The sequence below is a fragment of the Lepidochelys kempii genome, chromosome 5 (assembly GCF_965140265.1).
Source record: "Lepidochelys kempii isolate rLepKem1 chromosome 5, rLepKem1.hap2, whole genome shotgun sequence".
In the NCBI taxonomy this organism is placed as follows: domain Eukaryota; kingdom Metazoa; phylum Chordata; order Testudines; family Cheloniidae; genus Lepidochelys; species Lepidochelys kempii.
The window spans coordinates 51,497,686-51,523,683 of record NC_133260.1 but is presented as its reverse complement, the minus strand read 5'-3'; the positions used below and the strand labels follow the sequence as shown (position 1 = coordinate 51,523,683).

Here is a 25,998-nt window from a genome sequence, read left to right as displayed (position 1 = left end):
GATGTGATTTCGTTTGTGGATGGATCTAGCTATTATGAGGAAGGAAGGCATATATGGGATATGCAGATGTGAAGATATCTGATGAAAGAGTTATTAAGGGAGCATGTTTATCTCATTCAGCACAAACTGCTGAAATTGTAGCTGTAATACACCTCTACCCCAATATAACGTGATCCGATATAACACAAATTTCTATATAACGCAGTAAAGCAGCGCTTCGGGGAGCAGGGCTGCTTTACCTCGTTATATCCGAATTCATGTTACCACAAGCGGTTCCTCTGCGCCCCCCCCCCCTTACTTGCTGTGGCCCCCCTGCCCCAGCTCACCTCTGCCTCCTCCCACTAGTGCGCCGCAGCTCCGCTTCTCCTCCCTCCCAGGCTTCCCGCGCCAAACAGCTGATTGGTGCGGCAAGCCTGGAAGGTGGGGGGAGAAGCAGAGCGGCGGTAGCGCGCTCAGGGGAGGAGGTGGAGGCAGAGCGGAGGTGAGCTGGGGCAGGGAGCAGTTCCTCTCCCTACCCCGATATAACGCGGTCACACCTATAAGACGGTAAGATTTTTTGGCTCCCGAGAACCGCATTATATCGGGGTAGAGGTGTAGTACCATTGGAAAATATGCCAACAAATGAAACCGTGGCTGTTTTTACGGGTTCTGAATGGGTATTAAGAGCCAAAGTAGATTGGATGCCTCAGTGGCAAAAAAGAGGCAGGAAATCAGCAGATGGTAAACCCATTGCCCATACTGACAAGTTAATGTATTTATGGGATCTAGCACAACAAAGAACTCAATCCGTATTAAGGGGTAAAGTAAAAGCTCATAAGAAAAATGTTGAGGGAGCTCAATGGAATACGAAGGCAGATGGATAGGCTAAGGAAAGAGCCAAGGAGGGGATAACATGGCAATCAAAAGTCCAGTTGGCTCCAATAACAAAAACAGAAGGAGAAAAGGTAGAACAATTGATTTAGTGGCTTTACAAAGAAAAGATCCTGAAATACAAAAATTAGTATCAAAAGAAACACACCAAGGATGGAAAATTTGGCAACATGAAACAGGGTTGATATTAGCTACTAAAACAAATGATAATATGTCTGTATGGGAAGTCCTAACAGAAATTACAACTGAAATAATATTCTTAGTACATGACAATGGGAATATGGGAATAGAGAAAACCCTTGATAGGCTGCAAATAGCAGGTTGGCGGCCAAGTATAAAGGCAGATGTAGAGCAGTCTGTGAAGAGGAAGTTATTCACCTTGTGCAGTAACGATGGTTCTTCAAGATGTGTGTCCCTATGGGGGCTCCAATGTAGGTGTATGTGTGCCCCTGCGCCTCTAATTGGAGATTTTTGGTAGCAGTGTACCGTTGAGCCTGCACGTGCCCTCCCTCCCTCGTGGTCTGCCTTGAGGTTATTTAGCACTGCACAGGCGAAAACCTACCCCCATCCCCCCAACCTCCTTCTCTACCACAGAGCACTATAGAGAACTCTGAAGTAGAGGGGAGGAGGGTGAGTTGTGGAGCACCCATAGGGACACACATCTCGAAGAACCATAGTTACTGCACAAGGTGAGTAATTTCCTCTTCTTCAAGTAGGGTCCCTATGGGTGCTCAACTGTAGGTGACTCCTGAGCAATACCCACCACTGGAGGCTGGGACTTCGGAGTGGAATCTTTTACTACAGAGAGTACTGTGGAGTCAAAGATGGTGTGAGCGGCCAAATCTTCAGTGATCACATAACGTCCTGCGAAAGTATGGGCAGAGGCCCAAGTCGTTGCTGTATAGATTGCTGAGATAGGGGACTCTGGATGGAAGCAAGTTGCGCCCTTGATAAGTGATTAATGCAACAAGAGACCCAACTGGATAGTCTTTGAGCCAATATCACAGAGTTTTTGGATCTTTCTGTGGACAAAAGGAAGAGTTTAGGGGATTTCTGAAGTCCTTAGTCCTGTCCAAGTAGAATGTTAATGTCCTTCTAATATCTAGCATATGCACAATTATCTCCCAGTTGTCACAATGTGGTTCTGGGAAAAAACAGGGAGATGGATCTGTTAATTCACATGGAAAGTGCAGTGAAAGTAGGGAGAAACTTGGGATATGGCCTTAGAGTTACTTTGTCTTAAAAAAAAAAAAAAAAAGGCAGCGAACGATGGATGTGCCATCAGGGCCGCTATTTCTCCTATGTGCCTAGCTGAGGTGATGGCAATTAGTAATGCTGTCTTCCTGGACAGGTGTAGAACAAGTTGCCCTGGACTCGGAGGGAGATCTAGTCAAAGCCCTGAGAACTAGGTTAAAGTCCCAGGTTAGAGCGGGTGGTATCACATGCAGAAAGAGATTCCCAGTGTCCTTAAAGAATCTACACATTAGTGGGTGAGCAAACACCAAGTGGGAAGCCGATTTTGCCGCGAGATGAACCTTAAGGAAGCTGAGTGAGAGTTTAAAATGTAGTGTAAAATCAGAGGGAGGAAAGATGAGGTTGGGTCTGTGTGTTTGAAATGACACAAACTTGGAGTTGTTTCCATATTGTAGATAAGTATGTTGAGTGGTCAACTTTTGGTTGTGCTGCAACACATCTTTCAGCTTGTCAGAGCATTCTGCCTTTTAACTAAGCCTTGGAACTAAGAAGGAGCCAAGCCTGGAGGTGGAGGACCCATGGGTTGGGGTGAAGGGTCAGCCCATTATTTTGAGAGAATGGATGAGGGATGGGTTGGGCTGAAGAGAAACAGGAGGGCATATTGCCATCTGTGTCAAGTAAGGGAGTCAGACTTGTCATGGTCAAGAGGGGCAATCAGAATAACTCTTGCTTTGTCTCGCTGAATTTTCAACAGAATCTTGGGCCTGGTCTACACTACGAGTTTATGTTGAATTTAGCAGCATTAAATTGAATTAACCCTGCACCCGTCCATACAACGAAGCCATTTTTGTCGACATAAAGGGCTCTTAAAATCGATTTCTGTACTCCTCCCCGACGAGAGGATTAGCGCTGAAATCGACATCGCTGTTTCAAATTTGGGTTAGTGTGGACGCAATGCAATGGTATTGGCCTCCAGGAGCTATCCCACAGTGCACCATTGTGACTGCTCTGGACAGCACTCTGAACTCGGATGCACTGGCCAGGTAGACAGGAAAAGCCCCGGGAACTTTTGAATCTCACTTACTGTTTGGCCAGGCGAGCTCATCAGCACAGGTGACCATGCAGTCCCAGAATCGAAAAAGAGCTCCAACATGGACCGATCAGGAGATACTGGGTCTGATCGCTGTATGGGAAGACGAATCCGTGCTATCAGAACTACATTCCAAAGACGAAATGCCAAAACATTTCAAAAAATCTCCAAGGCCATGATGGACAGAGGCTACAGCAAGGACACAACACAGTGCCGCGTGAAACTTAAGGAGCTCAGACAAGCGTACCAGAAAACCAAAGAATCGAACGGATACTCCGGGACAGAGCCCCAGACATGCCACTTCTACGCTGAGCTGCATGCAATTCGGGGGGGAGGGGGGGCCACTACTCCACCCCATCCGTGGATTCCGCTGATGGGGTTCTCTCCACCATGCCTGAGGATTTTGCGGATGGGGAAGATGAGGAGGACGACGAGCTTGAGGAGAGCACACAACACACCGTTCTCCCTGACAGACAGGATCTTTTTATCACCCTGACTGAAATACCCTCCCAACCCAACCAAGCTGCAGAAGGGACCCCTAGTGAGTGTACCTTTTAAAATATAATACATGTTTTAAAAGCAAGTGTTTTTTAATGATTAATTTGCCCTGAGGAATTGGGATGCATTCATGGCCAGTACAGCTACTGGAAAAGTCTGTTAACGTGTCTGCTGAAGAGCCACATCCTGCAAGAAGCCTCAAGCAGCAGAAGCAGCATCTGCAGCGGCAGCAAGAGAACCCTGAGGTAGCCCTGGCAATGGTTCCTATAGCAGCCTGTCATAAAAATAAAGGAAAGGGTAAAACCCCTTTAAAATCCCTCCTGGCCAGAGGAAAAATCCTCTCGCCTGTAAAGGGTTAAGAAGCTAAAGGTAACCTCGCTGGCACCTGACCAAAATGACCAATGAGGAGACAAGATACTTTCGAAAGCTGGGAGGAGGGAGAAAAACAAAGGGTCTGTGTCTGTCTGAGTGATGCTTTTGCCGGAGACAGAACAGGAATGGAGTCTTAGAACTTAGTAAGTAATCTAGCTAGGTATGTGTTAGATTATGATTTCTTTAAATGGCTGAGAAAATAGCTGTGCTGAATAGAATGAATATTCCTGTCTGTGTGTCTTTTTTTAACTTAAGGTTTCGCCTAGAGGGATTCTCTATGTTTTGAATCTAATTACCCTGTAAGGTATTCACCATCCTGATTTTACAGAGGTGATTCTTTTTTTTACTTCTATTAAAAGTCTTCTTGTAAGGAAACTGAATGCTTTTTCATTGTTCTAAGATCCAAGGGTTTGGGTCTGTGGTCACCTATGCAAATTGGAGAGGATTTTTACCAAACCTTCCCCAGGAAATGGGGTGCAAGGGGTGGGAGGATTTGGGGGGGAAAGGCGTGTCTAAGCTCCGTTTTTTCAGGAACCCAGATAAACTTTGGTGGTGGCAGTGGAAATCCAGGGCAAAGGGTAGAATAATTTGTACCTTGGGGAAGTTTTAACCTAAGCTGGTAAAAGTAAGCTTAGGAGGTTTTCATGCAGGTCCCCACATCTGTACCCTAGAGTTCAGAATGGGGAAGGAACCTTGACACAGCCAAACTAGCAGCTTCTGCCAGCGGCAGCTCTGTTACTGCCGCCTGAGGGCAACCGTTGTTTCTTCAGCTGCCTGCCAGAACCAGCTTTGGCAGCAACTGGAGAGAGAAACAACGCCCCTGACAGCAACCTCAATTTTAGACAAAGCAGAAGGACCTTGAGGGCTCAAGAAGTACTCGAGACCAGTAGAAGTAGTGTAATTCTCCATCTATTATTAAGGAAAGTGTGGGTTTTGCCTGTAAATAAAGCTGGATACCAGTAGTCTGAGTGAGATCTTCCCCTACCCATCCAATAGCTGCTTGGCCAGCGCCTGTTGGATGCTAAATGTTAATGTTACATGTTAAATGTTAATATTAGTGTTCAGTGAATGATTACATTGTTATATGATATACACCTCTACCCCGATACGGTGACCCGATATAATGCGGGTTCGCATACAACGCGGTAAATCTCCAACATGCTGCTCTGAGCAACGTTTTAAGGGTGCCGGGCTGGGCCGGGACCGAAGGGTTGCATAAGGGGCAGAGGGTCTCGGGGGGGTGGGGGGAGTCAGGGGCTTTCCTCCCGCCGGGTCTGGGAGGCAGGAGCTGGGGGGGGCACTTTTGGGGGCGCCGCAGTCCCAGAGTGGCCTGAGGGATTAGCCGGGGTCTGGGAGCAGCCCGCTCCGCTTCCCTCGCCCTGGCCCCAGCCATGTCGCTCGGGGAAGAAAGCTTGGGGGGAAGGGATCCCCCCTGCACTCACCGGCAACAGCGGAAGTGGAGCAGCCCGGCCCCAGCCCGCTCCACTCCGCCAGCTCCCAGCCGCGTTGCTCCGCTTCCCGCCGCAAGTGAGTGCGGGCGGCATCCTTTCCCCAACCTCCCCGCACTCACCATCAGTGGGAAGCGGAGCGCGGCAGCAGGGAGGTGGCGGAGTGGAGTGGGCTGAGGCCGTGTTGCTCCGCTTCCCGTCGCTGCCAGTGAGTGCCTGTCAGGGGGTGAGGGGTGTGGATAGGGGTTGGAGCAGTCAGGGGACAGGAAGCAGGGGGGTTCGGTAGGGGGTAAGGTCCTGGGGGTGATTAGGGACAGGGGTCTCTGGAGGGGGGGTCAGGGAACAAGGAACAGGGTGGGCCAAAGCAAGTTCGATATAACGCTGTCTCACCTATAACACAGTGAGATCTTTTGTCTTCCAAGGTCCGCATTATATCGGGGGTAGAGGTGTATATTGTCTGTGCTGTTATCTGCTGTGCCTTCTTGCTTTTCTGTAACTACCAAATTCTTTCAATAAATTATTATTTTGGTTTTCGAATAATTTCTGCTTATGTGTGTGTCAATCCTTGAGGGGAAGGCAGTATCTGTGTCCTTTCACGGGACAGCAAGACTAGCTTGCTCTGGGGAGCCCTCTGCAGGTCAGAGACAAGCCTCATGGGAAACCCGTAGCAATTCCTTTAGGGCAGGCCACAACCTTGTTTACCCTTTGGTTAGACAAACTTATAGGTAATTTAGTTGATGTCTAAATTCTTAGGTAACAGCTGAGGAAACAGAATGGCCCAATTGGCCAACACACGTACTTTATGCACAGAAGCATAAAGAGGTTTGGGCCACCAATAAAGTAGAATGTGGGAAACAGAGAAGTTCTAATTACTCCACCACTCCAAAAGCAGTGTAAGTGTCCCAAATAAGCAGAACAAAGTCTCATGAAACTATTCAAGGGCTCTTGGAGCAAGGGCATATAACAGAACAACAAAGTACAAATAATGCAACCATCTGGCTGGTTCTGAAAGAAGATGGTAAAACCTCGAGATTGATTTCAGAGCACTGAACAAGATAACTCCAATAACTGCCCCAGTGGTAGCTAAATATGCAGAAGTAATAGCCTCTATTATGGGAGGAGCCCAGAAGTTTATGGTTCTAAATTTGGTAAATGCATGCTTTGCTATACCTTTACATCAAGATTCTTGGTATAAGTTTGCATTTACGTTTCAAGGACAGCAGCGTAATGAGAGATTTTGCTTTGAATGTTCTGAGATACCCTGCAGCATCTTAACAGAGGCTTGCAGAAAAACCTTGGAAGGGATTTAAAGACACCGTAAAAATCACTTCTCCCAATCAGCATAATTAAAGGGGTGAGAGTAGCAGGACACTTTGACTTGCATAAAACAGCAGTTAATTTTAAGATTAAGTTTTTAGATAAGTAGAAATTAATTATAGTTTTAAATCAGAAAATCCAACATGGCGGATCAAAATGGCAGAGACAGGGATAACGTAGTTTAAATTTAGAGAGAGGAAAATTCAATCTTCAGAGGGAGGACCTTTGCTTTGCTAAAAATAGGTCAGAGGGAGGAGCTCTATCCAAGATGGTGTCAGAGGGAGGAGCTTAGCTTTCTAAAGATAGCATCATGGGGGAGGAGCGCTGTATCTAAAAATAGGAGGACATCAGGGGAGGAGCTAGAAGAGCTAGAAGCTGATTGGCTGAGATGAGCTGACCTTGAGAGAGCAAACAGTATATAAGGCTGACAGCTAGCAGGCTGAAGTGTAGTGGGTTTGAGGCTTTGTAGAAGAATGGAAGCTACCTGAGGAGAAGAACAGACAGCTCTAGAAAAAGCAGCTACCTGGAAAACCAGCAGCAGCAGTAACAAAACTCCAAAGGTCACCACAGCAATGGTGTTCACAGAAGCTCAATCAAGCAGCTCTACCTGCAGGACCAGCAGCAACTGAACTTTCTAGAAGGCAGCAGCTTTAAGGTTGCTAAGCCACTGGAAGGCAGCTACCTGTAAAGACAAACCCCAGCAGTTCCAAGACAGACAGCCATGGTGACCTGCAGAAATAACAGCAACCACCATCTCCGGCACTGGCACCATTGAACCTGACAAAGCAGAAGGATGAGAAAAGCAGAAGGATGAGAAGATGAGTCAGAGGGATTTTGGTGTAAAAGTGTAAATCTAATTATTGCTTTTAAGAGTGCCTGGGTGTGCCTGTTAATAAAGTTGGATGCCTGCTTCTGAATAAGATCTCCCCTACCCATCCTATGACCGTGGCCAGGAGCATCTCGGACATGATGATGATGGCTACCAGTCGTATTGCACCGTCTGCTGCCAGAAGGCAATGGGTTGCTGCTACTGTGTAGCAATGCAGTACCGCATCTGCCAGCACCCAGGAGACATACGGTGACTGTTACCTGCGCGGGCTCCATGCTTGCCGTGGTATGGCGTCTGCACAGGTAACTCAGGAAAAAAGGCGCGAAACGATTGTCTGTCCTTGCTTTCATGGAAGGAGGGAGGGAACGGGGGCCTGACGATATGTACCCAGAACCACCTGCAACAATGTTTTAGCCCCATCAGGCACTGGGATCTCAACCCAGAATTCCAATGGGCAGCGGAGACTGCGGGAACTATGGGATAGCTACCCACAGTGCAACGCTCCGGAAGTCGACGCGTGCCTCAGTACTGTGGAAGCACTCCGCCGAGTTAATGCACTTAATGCACTTAGAGCATTTTCTGTGGGGACACACACACTCGAATATATAAAACTGATTTCTAAAAAAAGTCTTCTATAAATTCGACCTAATTCCATAGTGTAGACATACCCTATAGATATGGGCTGAGGCCCAGGCAGCAACTGTCCAAACATCCGAGATAGGTATATTATGCAGGGAAGCCATGAAGGCTGATAAGGCTCTAGTGGGATGTGAGCGAATCCCCAGGAGGGATTGGCAGTCGCACTGATGACAGTAGAGTTTTGTGTGATTACGGATCTACATGGAAAGTCTTTGCTTAGAGATGGTGCTCCTTTTGGAGCATTCAGTGATGGATAGAAACAGTCTGGGTGATTTATGGGATGGTTTAGTCCTGTCTATGTAAGAAGCCAGTGCCCTCCGAACACCAAAATTATGAAGTGTGTAATGTGTTCTACCTGTGTGGGGTTTAGGGGTGTGGTCTGAGGGAGGCTTTATCCTCAAAGAAGATCATGTATGGGCGTTCCACCATGAAAGCCCATAGTGCTCCCACACACAGGGCTTTGGAGCGGAACCCGGACCTGGAGTGCAGAGCAGTGGAGCTGCAGGTTTTTGCCCGGAGCTGGAGCAGAGCCGGAGCACAGAAAATCTTGACTGCTCCACTGCTCCAGTTTTTTTTTTTTTCATTTTCAATCCAAAATGAATGATATTTAGCAAGAAAGTCCTAAAGGTGCCAAAAAATTTCAGATGTATAACAATTGATATTAACATCTACTTTACCACTTTACATAACATGTCACAGTTTTTCTCACTTCAGCCAAAATCAAGATCTAATGTACAGATACAAAATTACAAAGTTTTTTGGAAATATGTTTTATTAAAGAATCAGATAATTATCAGACATCTGGCAACACTTCAGACTGCTCCCACCCTTGTGCCAAGGTTAGGCAAGTATGTACTCGCGTAGATTAGTATGTGTTGATACTTCTTTTGTAAGCATTGATCAACGAGATGCACTGAGTGCTGTGACTACGGAAAAGTGTGATGCAAGACGCAACATTTAAGATATCACAAACAGGTATATTGCAAAAAAATAATGTTTTTGTTTATTGATATATTAAGATATCGCAAGAGATATTAACCACTTAAGATAATTTCTCACATGGGCTCCCGTTACCGGTACATTTGTTCATTTGTACATGCTCCCGTATCACTCTGGCAGACTTATTTTATATATCATCTGTTCAACGGTCTTTTGGTACCGTTGTTTGTAATTTTAAATTTACTGAAAAAGTAGCATGCAGCAGCCATATAAATATACAATAAACATGTTTGCATAAATTAGGAGTGATTTTTGTGATATATCCAGAGTGATTGGAAAATGTTCAACACAACTTTGGGGGTGAATCCTTAGGTCATTTTAAGAAAAAACGTTTCTGTGAACACGTATCCTAAAATTCTTCCTAAGGGAGCTACAGTCCCTTCAAGAAGGTGATGAAAAGTTAATTTCTGATGAATATCTCAAAAACGCTTTAATATAAAGTAATGAAATCATGTCTGTGTCTTAGCGTTAGTATGTGCTACCATATTACATTATCCAAAATTATTTAAACCATAGGCATCCCGAACTGGCAGTTGGTCATTTTTATTTCATATTTCAAGAAAGGCTTGTTGTCGACTGCCCCGACTATAAGTGGTAATATTATGTTCTATAGTAAGTTAGTAATTTTTGGTTATTATTTATTATTATATTTAAAATTTATGGTTCCAAAGTTGAAAAATAAGTAATAAGTAAAATTGTTTGTATCATTCTAAGCATCTAAGCAGATTAAAATTTTTAAACAGTTTTCTCGGAAACGGTTAATTATACAAAATAAATTAAGAGTATCATTTTAATGCATGTTTTAGCATCAAATCATATTCCAGGGTCGTATCTGTTAAACACTCGAAAATTTAAAAATATTAAATAAAATTGGCCCAGTCCCCCCATTTCACGACAACTGTAGTTTAAATAATTTTATTTGAATGGTGTTGTATGATAGAACGTTGGAAATAAACTTTAACGGGAAAGCGAATTCAAATTGCAAGCAAAGTCCTTTTAGTAGAGAGAGCAAATTTTCGGAAATATGTTTTTCCTTCATCAGTCTGGAAACATTATACAAGATAGAACCTGTTATTTGCTCTATCTTGTATAATCTATTCAGGCTGATGAAGCAAACACATATTTCCGAAAATTTGCTCTCTTTACTAAAAGGACTGTGCTTGCAATTTGAATCTGCTTTCCCGTTAAAGTTTATTTTCAACCTTGTAACTTGTAGCCTCATTACTACCCAACAATTAATGTTGTAGAACAGCGATAGCATGTACTAACGCTACAGCACATACCAAATTTCATTGATATAACTATATTAAAGCGTTTTTGAGATATTAATTAAAAACTTGGAAAATATTTTGAATATTTTTACCGCAAAATTTCATAAGAAAAACTAACTTGCAATTTATAAATAAAAATTTGGGAAAAGCAAAAGAAGAAATCAGCAACGTGCAAGGTGGAAAAGGAAGTGAATGAAGAGCTCAAACCATGTAGCTTTAAGACAAGTGAAACTAGTGCCGTGAAAAGTTTCAACCTTTGGCAGCATGTAAAACATAACCATCCTGAAAACTATGCAGCTCTGCTTATAAAAAAGGACCAGGAAGATGAGGCAAAACAGAAAGCTGACGTGGCTAAATGACGTTCATCTGGCTATTTGAAAATTCCTGGAGAAAAGATTTTTTGCGGAGCTTCATCTGAAAAGAAACCCAAAATTGAGCAAACAAAACTTGACTCATATTTGAAGTCCTCAAAGATTACAGTCAGCATGGATGCCAATACTTTCTGTGAAGGTCTGATGGAAATGGTTTGCTTGAGTGCAACACCGCTCACTACCTTTAGGCTAAAGAACAAAGGATTCCAAAAAACTGCTGGTGTAATGGGTTGGCAGCTTGGCATTTCAACGGGGCACAATGCAGTTCATCATTTAGTTGTCAGCACAGCTGAGTCTGGTTGCAAAGAGCTGAAGAAAGCTTTGGAGCAAAATTTGTGCTACCAGAAAATGGATGCGGCAACCCGTGGAAACAGCAATTTCCTTGCAATCAGTGTTCAGTACTACGAAGAAGGAAAAGATAAAGCTGTGGTAAAAACCTTGGACATAATCGACACTGAAGGGTGTCACAATTCTTCGTAAGTGAAAAGTCAAGTAAAAACTATTTTAGAAAAATTTGGGATCAGTGAAATGCAAGTGCTGAGCATCTGCGTTGACAATGCAGCAAACATGACGTGTGCCATCAAAAATTTCAGCGAGGACAATGAAACCATTTCTACCTCTGAGAACAGGGATGTGGACAGAACTGAAGCTATTTTGCCTGATGAAGGAACTAAAGGAATGGATGAAATCAAACTCAACATGGATTCTGCTGCGCAATGGGTCAATGACCCTAGCCTCATACTTCCAACATGGCTTCATGAGAACAACTCAAAAGTCCAACTGATGAGGTGTAGTATTCACACTCTTCAGTTGGCAATCTGGTATGGACTGAACAAAGAACATGTGAAGAAATTTCTGGCAAAAATTCGACAAGTTATTGTCAAACTATGAACCCAAGTATTCAAAGTGTTCTGCTTGATCTACATGGGGTAACTCAATCATTGGATATTGTGAGTCGCTGGGGTTCAACATTTGCAATGACTGATCAGCTTCTCGTTTTTCAATCTTACTGTGGACAAGTGGCTGCTGCTGGAACAAGAGAACTCAAGTTAACAAAAGCTGAATGGGATGAAGTGAAGAACCTGAGAGACCTCAAGCTGTCGATGTAACCCCAGGAGTTTTAATGAAGGAATGGCGAAAACTGTCAAAATTCTTGCGAGAAAATGGTGGACAAACTGCAGAAGCTTTTTGACAATACTCATTTCCTTGCTGGAGTTTATGTTGACCCACGGTATCGGATTCTTCTTACCGCAAGGGAAATACCAAAGGCAAAGGAAGGGCACTGTGATATTGCTCAACAACTCGAAAAACAATCTATTGCTACATTTGATCTCGGCAAAAGAGGTTGAAGAAAACAAAAAAAGTCATCAACAATCGAATCTGTGGTTTCGGAAAGTTCACATCCTTCAGAAATAGCAGGCTGTTCTCAAACTTCCGTCTCCACTCTGAACTTGTTCAAGCATCCATCCCTGAGATGTCTTCAACCATCACAGGGAAATGGAAATAATTTAAGCACCAATTCTTCAGAAGATGACGCCTTTGAAAAGGAATTGGATAAACAAGACAGATGCCGGTGATTTTCTGCAATTCATAATTGTAATGAAGCATTATTTGAGAGAAACTTTCGGTAAGATTGTGAGGCGATGGAGTCTATTGGTAGGCTAAAAGTTAAGTCTGTTTTTGAGGCCATTCAGAGCTACCTATGCCGCATTCAGGCTGCCTGTAGAATTGCTTCGAGCACGCTAACAACTCAAGCTAATGTAGAGCGACTGTTTTCGGCTTTAAAGTTAATTTTAAATGATTTGCGGCAGGCTATGAAAGACGACTTGATTGCTGTAATAATTTTTTACAGAATGAATTATGAATGATTCTAGTTTGTATCATTGTTGATGACATTTAAATTGTTTTAAAAGTCTGAATAAAAATAATGCTTTTTTCAAAATTACAGTATGCACTTTTTTATTTAGTTAAAAATTAATCTGAGTCGGAGCGTGGAGCGGAGTCGGAGCTGAGCTGGAGCAGTCACTATTGGTGCAGGAGCAGAGCTGGAGTGGCTTAAAGCTGTGTGCAGCTTAAAGTATCCAAATACGTGCCAGACATTGGAAAACTCAGCAAGGAAAAGCAAAGGCAAGGATCACACTAAACTGATAAGAGCTGCATTTTAATTTAATTTTAAATGGAGCTTCTTAAACATTTAAAAAACCTTATTTAGTTTACATACGACAATAGTTTAGTTATATATTATAAAGAGAGACCTTCTAAAAACGTTAAAATGTATTACTGGCACACAAAACCTTAAATTAGAGTGAATAAATGAAGACTTGGCACACCACTTCTGAAAGGTTGCCAATCCCTGGGTTAGGGCTTTAGCGAAATCTATGGGTTCCTTAAATAGGAATACAGTAGCTGGATGGCTGGCAAAAACATCAGGAACGCCTGGATTAACAGGGAGTGAACTCTCAGGGAGTTTTTCTTTCCTGGAGAAAAGACCCAGTGGTATGGCTCCATAAGGAAAAGCAATGACTAAGGGAAAAGCCAGAGTCATACATAGCTAGGAAAAGATTACTGTATAAACATTCAGGAATTCCCCAGAGAGGCAGAGTATTATTATATGATGTCCTGCAATTTAAAAGAGTATTATTATTAGGATTTAATCCAGCAATAAGAATGGCTACAGTTTCTGATGATCCCCTCCAGACTCCTTTACGTGATATAAAAGAAAAAGCAAAAAGATTATATGAAATACAAAGGGAAACAAGTTTGCCCCTTAAGGGGAAGAATGAAAAAGTACCAGTAATAACTTTTTCTAATAATGATCCAAAGGGACAGGAAAATCCACAAGGCACGAAGAATAAGCAGGGATTAAAAAGAGAAGAAAATCAAACTAGAAAGTTTGCTCTTTATGAGCAACAAAGATTTGATGAAGGAAGAAATTGGCTCTGGAAGAGATTATTACAATATGAACCTAAAGAACAAATTCATGGGTTATCTACAGAAGAACTACTTCAAAGTTTAGCGAATCATGAGTGGAGCATGCCTACAGCTCCACCTAACCCTAAAGGTCAGGCATATTGAGTCCGAGCGCTCCCTATCTCCCCAATATCAATAGAAGATCATGCTACCTTGGTAGCACATTTACAAACAGACGACTGGGGGAGACCCACTGTTTATGTGGAATTTGATCGGGGAGCGTTTGGACAGAATATGTTAATAGATACAGGTGCCACATTTTCTTTAGTAAGTACCAAGAATAAAAATGTATTTGGACCTCCTGTAATGTCAGGAAGCTACAAGGATTTAATGAAGCAACAAGTAAGGTACTGTTTAGTGCTCCGGTTCACTTTCAACTAGGAACAAAACAAGGAAGGGAACAGTTTGGCTTGATGAATTTGGATGGTGATGGAATAATTGGTGTTGATATACTGAGGAAGCTTAGAGTAACAGTAGATTTAGTAAATAAGGTGTTATGGAAGATACCTTTTGATAGAATTAGAACTATAGATCAAACAATAGTCACTGAAGCAGGGTATAGGTTAGCTACTATTAAGGCAGCAGAAGAAATAAAATGGCCTGATTGGCCAGCAGAAGTTTTACAAATTGCACAAAAGCATAAAGTGGTCTGGGCTACTAATAAGGCAGAATGTGGAAAAACTGAAGCAGAGGTATTGATTAATGGGCCTGATCCCCTACTGCAAAGACAATATTAATATCCTAAGGAAGTGGAACCTAGTTTAATGAAGACTATTCAAGGACTTTTGGAGCAGGGAGTTATAGTTGAACAACAGAACATAAATAATGCTGCTATTTGGCCAGTTCTAACAGCGGATGGTAAAACTTGGAGGTTAACTATCGATCTTAGACCCCTCAATAATGTAACTCCAATGACTGCTCCCGCAGTAGCAAAGTATCCTGAAGTGATTGCTTCCATTATCGGAGAAGCATGGTGGTTTACTGTCCTGGATCTCGCAAATGCGTTCTTTGCCATACCTTTACATCCAGACTTCTGGTATAAATTTGCATTTACGTTTCAGGAATGACAGTTCTGTTTCACTAGAAATCTCCACGGTTTTCATAACTCACCAGCTGTTTGTCATATGCATGTGAATAAAATGTGGGATAAAATGCCGAATAAGGATAACATCATATCCTATGTAGATGATATCCTTATCAGTACAAAAACTAAGGAAGAGAATTGAGAAATATTGGATCAAGAATTACAAAAGCTAAAGGAAACAGGGTTCAAGGTTAGTCCTGAAAAAGGTCAAATATGCCAGCAACAAGTTAATTACTTGGAGTAACATTAGAACAGAAAGGATGAACACAAGATAATCAAAGGACAGAATTATTGCGAAAGTTACTAGCCCCAACAGATGTGTCTACTTTAAGGTTATTCTTGGGGATGACTAATTTTTCAAGAGATTGTATAGAAAACTATGCAGAAAAAGCTAGCCCATTGTATCAGTTGTTAATATAAGAACATACATAAGACTATAAGAATGGCCATCCCGGGTAGGACCAAAGGTCCATCCAGCCCAGTACCCTGTCTACTGACAATGGCCATCTTATTCTCCATCTTATTCTCTTATCCCTTTTTTAATGATTCCTAACATCCCGTTTGCTTTTTTGACTGCCACTGCACACTGCTTGGACGTCTTCAGAGAACTATCCACGATGACTCCAAGATCTTTCTCCTGGTTAGTTGTAGCTAAATTAGCTCCCATCACATTTTATGTATAGTTGGGGTTATTTTTCCAATGTGCATTACTTTACATTTATCAAAAAGAAAAGGAGTACTTGTGGCACCTTAGAGACTAACCAATTTATTTGAGCATGAGCTTTCGTGAGCTACAGCTCACTTCATCGGATGCATACCGTGGAAACTGCAGCAGACTTTATATATACACAGAGAATATGAAACAATACCTCCTCCCACCCCACTGTCCTGCTGGTAATAGCTTATCTAAAGTGATCATCAGGTTGGGCCATTTCCAGCACAAATCCAGGTTTTCTCACCCTCCACCCCCCCACACAAATTCACTCTCCTGCTGATGATAGCCCATCCAAAGTGACAACTCTTTACACAATGTGCATGATAATCAAGTTGGGCCATTTCCTGCACAAATCCAGGTTCTCTCACCCCCTCACCCCCCTCCCAAAAACCACACACACAAACTCACTATCCTGCTGGTAATAGCTCATCCAAAGTGACCATTCTCCCTACAATGTGCATGATAATCAAGGTGGGCCATTTCCAGCATAAATCCAGGTTTTCTCACATCCCCCCCACCCCCATACACACACAAACTCACTCTCCTGCTGGTAATAGCTCATCCAGAGTGAGTTTGTGTGCGTATGGGGGTGGGGGGGATGTGAGAAAACCTGGATTTATGCTGGAAATGGCCCACCTTGATTATCATGCACATTGTAGGGAGAATGGTCACTTTGGATGAGCTATTACCAGCAGGATAGTGAGTTTGTGTGTGTGGTTTTTGGGAGGGGGGTGAGGGGGTGAGAGAACCTGGATTTGTGCAGGAAATGGCCCAACTTGATTATCATGCACATTGTGTAAAGAGTTGTCACTTTGGATGGGCTATCACCAGCAGGAGAGTGAATTTGTGTGGGGGGGTGGAGGGTGAGAAAACCTGGATTTGTGCTGGAAATGGCCCAACCTGATGATCACTTTAGATAAGTTATTACCAGCAGGACAGTGGGGTGGGAGGAGGTATTGTTTCATATTCTCTGTGTATATATAAAGTCTGCTGCAGTTTCCACGGTATGCATCCGATGAAGTGAGCTGTAGCTCACGAAAGCTCATGCTCAAATAAATTGGTTAGTCTCTAAGGTGCCACAAGTACTCCTTTTCTTTTTGCGAATACAGACTAACACGGCTGTTACTCTGAAACCTTTACATTTATCCACAATAAATTTTATTTGCCATTTTGTTGCCCTTAGTTTTGTGAGATCTTTTTGAAGTTCTTCACAGTCTGCTTTGGTCTTAAATATCTTGAGCAGTTTAGTATCACCGGCAAACTTTGCCACCTCGCTGTTTACCCCTTTCTCCAGATTGTTTATGAATAGGCTGAATAGGATTGGTCCTAGAACTGACCCTTGGGGAACACCATTAGTTACCCCTCTCCATTCTGAAAATTTACCATTTATTCCTACCCTTTGTTCCCTGTCTTTTAACCAGTTCTCAATCCATGAAAGGATCTTCCCTCTTATCCCATGACAACTTAATTTATGTAAGAGCCTTCGGTGAGGGACCTTGTCAAAAGGCTTTCTGAAAATCTAAGTACCCTATGTCCACTGGATCCCTCTTGTCCACATGTTTGTTGACCCCCTTAAAGAACTCTAATGGATTAGTAAGACATGATCTCCCTTTACAGAAACCATGTTGACTTTTAAGCAACAATTTATGTTCTTCTATGTGTCTGACAATTTTATTCTTTATTATTGTTTCAACTAGTTTGCCCGGTACTGACGTTAGACTTACTGGTCTGTAATTGCCAGGATCACCTCTAGAGCCCTTCTTAAATACTGGCGTTACATTAGCTATCTTCCAGTCATTGGGTACAGTAGCTGATTTAAACAACAGGTTACAAACCATAGTTAATAGTTCCGCAATTTCACATTTGAGTTCTTTCAGAACTCTTGTTGAATGCCATCTGGTCCTGGTGACTTGTTACCATTAAGTTTCTCAATTAATTCCAAAACCTCCTCTAGTGTCACTTCAATCTGTGACAATTCCTCAGATTTGTCACCTACAAAAGACAGCTCAGGTTTGGGAATCTCCCTCACATCCTCAGCCGTGAAGACTGAATTCCAGAATTCGTTTGGTTTCTCCATGATTACTTTATCGTCTTTAAGTGCTCCTTTTGTATCTCAATCATCCAGGGGCCCCACTGGTTGTTTACCAGTTTTCCTGTTTCTGATGTACTTAAAAAACATTTTATTACCTTTTGAGTTTTTGGCTAGTTGTTCTTCAAACTCCTTTTTGGCTTTTCTTATTACATTTTTACATTTAATTTGGCAGTATTTATGCTTTTTCTTTACCTCACTAGGATTTGACTTCCACTTTTTAAAGGATGCCTTTTTATCTCTCACTGCTTCTTTTACATGGTTGTTAAGCCATGGTGGCTCTTTTTTAGTTCTTTTACCGTGTTTTTTAATTTGGGGTGTACATTTAAGTTGAGCCTCTATTATGGGGTCTTTGAAAAGTGTCCATGCAGCTTGCAGGGATTTCACTCTAGTCACTGTACCTTTTAATTTCTGTTTAACTAACCTCCTCATTTTTGCATAGTTCCCCTTTCTGAAATTAAATGTCACAGTGTTGGGCTGCTGAGGTGTTCTTCCCATCACAGGAATGTTAAATGTTATTATATTACGGTCACTATTTCCAAGCGGTCCTGTTATAGTTACCTCTTGGACCAGATCCTGCGCTCTACTCAGGAGTAGATCGAGAATTGCATCTCCTCTTGTGGGTTCCTGTACCAGCTGCTCCAAGAAGCAGTCATTTAAAGTATTGAGAAATTCTGTCTCTGCATTTTGTCCTGAGGTGACATGTACCAGTCAATATGGGGATAACTGAAATTCCCCACTATTATTGAGTTTTTTATTTTGACAGCCTCCCTAATCTCCCTTAGCATTTCATCATCACTATCACTGTCCTGGTCAGGTGGTCGATAATAGATCCCTACTGTTATATTCTTATTAGAGCATGGAATTACTATCCATAGAGATTCTATGGATCATGCGGATTCATTTAAGATTTTTATTTCATTTGATTCGACATTTTCTTTCGCATACAGTGCCACTCTCCCCACCCAGCCACACACATGACCTGTTCTGTCCTTCTGATATATTTTGTACCCCGGAATGATTGTGTCCCATTGATTGTCCTCACTCCACCAGGTTTCTGTGATGCCTATTATATCAATATCCTCCTTTAACAGGAGGCACTCTAGTTCACCCATCTTATTATTTAGACTTCTAGCATTTGTGTACAAGCACTTTAAGAACTTGTCACTGTTTATTTGTCTGCCCTTTTCTGATGTGTCAGATTCTTTATATGAATGTTTCTTGTCTGATCTGGCACATACTTTGTCCTCTTTCATCCCCTCCTCCTGACTAAAACTTAGAGAATCTCTATCAATAGACTCTCCTCTGAGAGAAGTCTCTGTCCAATCCATGTGCGCCTCTGCAGCAATCAGCTTTCCCCCATCTCTTAGTTTAAAAACTGCTCTGCAACCTTTTTAATGTTAAGTGCCAACAGTCTGGATCCACTTTGGTTTAGGTGGAGCCCCATCCTTCCTGTATAGGCTTCCCCTATCCCAAAAGTTTCCCCATTTCCTAATAAATCTAACCCCCTCCTCTCTACACTATCGTCTCATCCACTCATTGAGACTCTGAAGCTCTGCCTGCCTATCTGGCCCTGCGCATGGAACTGGTAGCATTTCTGAGAATGCCACCATAGAGGTCCTGGATTTCAGTCTCTTTCCTAGCGGCCTAAATTTGGCCTCCAGGACTTCTCCCCTACCCTTCCCTATATCATTGGTACCTACATGTACCACAACCACTGGCTTCTCCCCAGCACTACACTTAAGTCTATCTAGATGCCTCGTGAGATCCGCAACCTTTGCACCAGGCAGGCAAGTCACCATACGGTTCTCCCAGTCATCACAAACCCAGCTATCTATGTTTCTAATGATCAAATCTCCCACTACTAGCACCTGCCTTTTCCTAATGACTGGAGTTCCCTCCCCCGGAGAGGAAACCTCAGTGCGAGAGGATACCCCAACATCATCTGGAAGGAGGGTCCCAACTGTGGGAAGGTTTCCCTCTGTTCCCGTTGACTGCTCTCCTTCTCTGAGCCTTTCATCCTCCTTAACAGTGTAGGGGCTATCTGACTGGAAGTGGGACAAATCTACAGTGTCCCGGAAAGGCTCATCAACATACCTCTCTGCCTCCCTTATCTCGTCCAGTTCCGCCACCAGTTAAGGAAAGGTAAGAAATGGGAATGGGGATTGGAACAGCAGGAAGTGTTCACTCAGCTTAAAAAGGCATTAGCACAAGCCCCAGCCTTGGTATATCCAAAAGTAGGACAGCCTTTTGTATTACAATTGGCTACTACAAATGCTGGAATGAGTGCTATCTTAAGCCAAGACCACGGTACAGGTCTTTGACCTCTGGTGTATGCTTCTAAGACTCTAGATGGAGTAGAACAAGGATTTATTCCTTATGAAAAAGAGGTATTGGCATTAGTTTCGGCTTTGCAACATTGGGAATATCTAGTAGGACTATCCCCAGTGCTTCTGAAAACATCCCATTCACCTCTAAAATACATGCTGACAGGGAAAATTAATGATGGGCATGTTTCCAATCCCAGGTTAACAAAATGGATACTAGCCTTGTTAAATAAAAATATAGCCATGGAAAAGATTCCAAGTCTATCTCCAGTCTCTTTTGGTCTCCTAATAGAAGCAGAACAACATGAATGTTCGTTACCAGAAATTCCCACGAAGTACCTATACTATTCCAAGGTGGAGCAGTTCTAAGCGAAATCATGGATAAAGTAGTTGTAGTTTGGTTTTTGGATGGTTCTAGATTTTCTGAGGAAGGTAAAACATATGCGGGATATACAGCAGTGAGAATATCAGAAGAGAAGGTTTTTAAGGGTCAATGTTTGCCACATTCAGTGTAAACTGCCAAAATTGTAGCGGTAAGAGTAGCACTGGAAAACATGCCAAGAGATGAAGCTGTGGCTATTTTCACAGATTCTGACTGAGAGCTGTAATAGATTGGATACCTCAAAGGGAGAAGACGGGTATGAAATCAGGGAAGGTAAACCTATTAGTCATGCTGAAAAATTAACTTATTTATGGGGATTAGCACAACAAAGAACATAATCAGTACTAATGGGAAAAGTAAAAGCCCACAAGAAAACTGTTGAGGGAGCTCAGTGGAATCAGAAGGCAGATGAACAGGCTAAAAAGGGAGCCAAGGAGGGGATGATATGGCAACCGCAATTCCAGGTGGCCCCGATAAAAAAAAAATAGAGGGAGAAAAGATAGAACAAATTGATTTAGTAGAAAATAAAGAAAAGATCCAAAAAATAAAAAAAAACTGTGGAAAATCTAAGTCTAATGATCATGATGGTTCTGGAAAGTCACTTCCAAAGAAAATATGACGATGATTATATAAAATATGGCTCTGATGTTGCACTCTATGATTTTATGAAAATATGCTAATGAGTGTGAATGTAATGTAACTGGAATATGTTTCATGCAAAACGTCTCTTGTAAGGTGTCATTACAAAGCTTATAATCTACTGAGTGTGGTCATCCTATTTGTATAAATGCATCACTCTTGAATCTGAAACTATAAATATGAAATATAACTTTGAGGGCCTATTGTAATTATGCAAAGTGTGGGCCATTAATGGTGGTTTGGAATCTTGATGGCTCCCATCAGCCAGGACAATTGACTCTGTTTGTAGGCAGGCTTTCCTGTGAGTCAGGCTGGGAGGAATAAAGGTTTGGAGTCTCACAGGACATGTAACCATGTCACCTGGTACTAAAATCCATCTTAAACCTGGTGCTTTTCCATTTAGAAGGGGGTGGGGGAGCAGAAAGACAAAAGATTCCCGCCTTGTGCCAAAGCCATATAAGGGGGTGGAACAGAACAAAGGGGGCTGCAAACATAAGAAATCTCCTAGCTACCACCTGAGCTGGAACAAGGGCTTTACCAGGGAAAAGGATTGTGCCCATACTAGGAAGGTATCCAGTCTGTGATAGAAGCTTATTGAAACATCTGAGGGTGAGGTTTTAGCTGTATTCAGTTTTCTTACTGTATTAGGCATAGACTTGCGGGTTTTATTTTATTTTGTTTGGTAATTCACTTTGTTCTGTCTGGTATTACTTGGAACCACTTCAATCCTACGTGCTGTATATAATAAAATCACTTTTTACTTATTATTTAACGCAGAGTATGTATTAATACCTGTGGGGGGCAAACAGCTGTGCATATCTTTCTATCAGTGTTATAGAGGGCAAACAATTTATGAGTTTACCCTGTATAAACTTTATACACGGTAAAATGATTTTATTTGGGGTTTGGACCCCATTTGGAGCTAGGCATCTGAGTGTTAAAGACAGGAACACTTCTTAAGCTGTTTTCAGTTAAGTTCGCAGTTTGTCGGATGTGGTTCAGACCTGGGTCTGGGTTTGTGGCCGGCAAGCGTGTCTGGCACATCCAGGCAGGGTTCTGTAGTCCTCAGCTAGCAGGGAAAGCAGGGACAGAAGTAGTCTTGGCACATCAGTTGGCAGCCCCAAGGGGGTTTCTGTGATCCAACCCGTGACAATGGCTTTACATGCACTGGTGATCAAGAACGTCCAAAACCACTGTGTGTAATTTGTAGTGATGTTCTAGCAAACAGCAGCCTCAAACCTTCTCTACTTTGGCTCCATTTAGAAACTAGGCATACTGCACAACTTGACAAGCCTGTTGATTTTTTCAAGTGAAAATTAGCTCAGAGAAAAAGTGACATTACCAGTTTTTTATCCAAAGCAAGTACTGATAATGAAAATGCACTTGAATGGTCATACTGCATGAGCTATCAAGTAGCAAAAGTATCAGAAGCTCATACCGTAGCAGAGAGCTTGATTGATCCATGTATAAAAGATGTACTTCATTGCATGCTCGAAGAAAAGGCTGCAAAAAGGATTGACATGGTACCTTTGTCCAATAATATGTTGTCACAAAGAATTAATGACGTCCAAATAAGGAACCTGGAGAGCTCATCTAGTCCAGTCCTCTGAGCTGAGGCAGGGCCGTGTATACCTATACCAGCGATACTCAGACCTCAGTTGATCAGGACTTAAATCAGTGATCAATATTACCCAAAAGAGCCACAACAGTGTGAATTCATTGTTTCATTTACTATTTATAGTATCAGTGTCTATTTCCTTTATATTCATACTTCCATTCCTATGGCCTTTCTGAATTCAGAGTTTTGTGGTTCCAAAATATCATAATAAACCCTACTTTTATCAAAGTTCTCTCTGAGGTAGAGCAGGTCTTCTATGGAGTACTCATCATGCATTCCTGTCCAAACAGTCAGGCTGTACCTGTATTAACAGAGTTATTAAAAGTCCATATTTTTATCTTAGTACAAAGCATCAGACACATAGAAAGACAGCACTAATAGGCTTCTAAAATAATTAGGATTCTGGAATCTTAATTTCAGAAACAATTACATATAAAAAACTAAAGGATGTTAAAGTTGGAAAGTCAAGCAATCAAAAGTTAGGAAATAACAGAATTTAGGTTGCCTGGGAACTATTAATTCAGCATCCTTGTGCCTGTGTATTATGATACAGTCTTTAATTACATGATCACATACTATTTTTTCCCACAGGATCACAAGATAGATGATGCTCAATGGTAGCTATTCACTATTTCTTTTTGTTCATACCATTCTATCCCTGCCTCTCCGATGCTAAACAATTAATTTAAACCATACGCTTCATAGGTGGTCACTGATTGTGTTCCCGCAGTTTCTGGATGTTCACCTTGAGATATCTGGAGCCATATTTGCCATAATGCTGAATACTCATTGGGACAACTGAAGTCAATTGGAGCTATGCACTAAAACATATAAAGTACTATAAAATGTTAAGTACTCTGAAAAAAAAAATCAGGTCCTAGGTTTCTCAAATTGGGTACCCCAAATTAGTTGACAATTTACAATTTTGCCCTTGATCTCTAGGTTTCAGATCCTCCTCTGCAAATGGGGATAACACCACCATCTTACCTCACAAGGGTGTGGTAAAGATAAATCCGTTAAAGTTTGTGAACTACTCAAACTATGGTAAGAGCTATAAGAAAAGACCAAGAGGAAGTTAACAATTCTGTATTCAGCGCAGTGTTTCAACAGAGTGTAGTAAATAAGGCCCTAGCCACACACTGAATAGTGAGCGTACAAAAAAGATATTGAACAGCTACCCATTCAGTGAGCATCATCCATCATGTCCACTGAATAAAGAGGTCCTACAGGAAAAAGTAGTATGTGATCATGCAGTTAAAGACTATATCATAATGCTCATGCACAAGGAGAATGACTTAAGATTACACCTTAATACTGGCATTTCCTAATTTTGAGTGCTTTATTTTGTATGTTTACTGTTCTTTTAATATAGTTATTTTGTATATAATGTCCTGAGTGTTTAAAAAGCAACCTGAAAAAATGAATTCTATTAAGAACAACCATATTGACTCCTGAATTGGTCATGGGCAGGGTTGGAACCTTTACATCCACAGCACAAACCTTTACTACTTAAGCTAACAGAGTAACTGTTAATGGTAATAGGTTGTTATTAGGGCTGTCGATTAATTGCAGTTAACTCACATGATTAACTCAAAAAAATTAATCATAATTAAAAAAATTAATCGTGATTAATTGCCGTTTTAATTGCAATGTTAAACAATAGAATACCAATTGAAATTTATTAAATATTTATGGATTTTTTTTTTACATTTTCAAATACATTGATTTCAATTACAACACAGAATACAAAGTGTGCACTGCTCAATTTATATTATTATTTTTATTACAAATATTGCACTGCAAAAATGTTAAACAAAAGAAACAGTATTTTTCAATTCACCTCATACAAGTACTATATAGTGCAATCTCTTTATTGTGAAAGTGCAACTTACAAATGTAGATTTTTTTGTTAAATAACTGTACTCAAAAACAAAACAATGCAAAACTTTAGAGCGTACAAGTCCACTCAGTCCTACTTCTTGTTCAGCCAATCACTAAGACAAACAAATTTGTTTACATTTAGAGGATATAATACTGCCCTCTTCTTATTTACAATGTGACCAGAAAGTGAGAACAGGCATTCACATGGGACTATTGTAGCCGGCATTGCAAAGTATTTATGTGCCAGATAGCTAAACATTCATATGCCCCTTCATGCTCCAGCCACCATTCCAGAGGCCATGCTTCCATGACACTAGTTAAAAAACATAATGTGTTAATTACATATGAGACTGAAATTCCTTGGGGGAGAACTGTATGTCTCCAGCTCTATTTTACCAGCATTCTGCCATATATTTCATGTTATAGTAGTCCCAGATGATGACTCAGCACATGGTGATCATTTTAAGAACACTTTTGCTGCAGATCTGACAAAACGCAATGTACCAACAAAGGTACCAATGTGAGATTTCTAAAGATAGCTACAGCACTAGACCCAAGATTTAAGAATCTGAAGTGTCTTCCAAAATCCGAGAGGGATGAGGTGCGGAGCATGCTTTCAGAAGTCTTAAAAGAGCAACACTCTGATGTGAAAACTTCAATATCTGAATCACCAAAAAAAGAAAATCAACCTTCTGCTGGTGGCATCTGACTCATATGATGAAAATGAACATGTGTCGGTCCACACTGCTTTGGATTGTTATTGAGCAGAACCCATCATCAGCATGGACGCATGTCCCCTGGAATGGTGGTTGAAGCATGAAGGGGCATATGAATCGTTAGAACACCTGGCACGTAAATATCTTGCAATGCTGGCTACAACAGTGCCATAAGAACATTTGTTCTCACTTTCAAGTGACATTATGAACAAGAAGTGGGCAGCATTATCTCCTGCAAATGTAAACTAACTTGTCTGTCTGTGCGATTGGCTGAACAAGAAATAGGACTGAGTGGACTTGTAGGCTCTAAAGTTTTACATTGTTTTATTTTTGAATTCAGTTATTTTTTGCACATAATTCTAGATTTGTAAGTTCAACTTTGATGATAAAGAGATTGCACTACAGTACTTGTATTAGGTGAACTGAAACATACTATTTCTTTTGTTTTTACAGTGAAAATATTTCATGAAATATACATCACACTTATTTTTACTATATAATTATAAAATAAATCAATTGGAATATATCCGATATCAACTCGATCGAGTGACAAGGACTGCTGAATGGAACTCCTTCCAGGGTTTCATGAAATACATGTAATATATTGTATTCATTTCATGAAATGTAAACACTGAATCTAATCCAAAGTATATACAAAATGAAACTGTTTAAATTGGTT

The 25,998-nt window shown here is 41.5% G+C and overlaps 1 protein-coding gene across 5 annotated transcripts in view; it reads right to left on the bottom strand.

Moving 5' to 3' along the window:
- The window catches only part of FAM151B (family with sequence similarity 151 member B), a 72,591-nt gene that overhangs the window by 21,032 nt on the left and 25,561 nt on the right, over window positions 1–25,998 (bottom strand). For 3 of the 5 annotated variants that reach the window (XM_073344366.1, XM_073344364.1, XM_073344362.1), the window contains one exon: window positions 22,941–23,023. In XM_073344366.1, coding sequence (XP_073200467.1) covers window positions 22,941–23,023 — 83 coding nt within the window. Of the gene's footprint in view, window positions 1–21,141; window positions 23,024–25,998 lie in introns of those variants that run through there. The other 2 variants (XR_012158935.1, XM_073344365.1) reach the window with 2 other exon arrangements.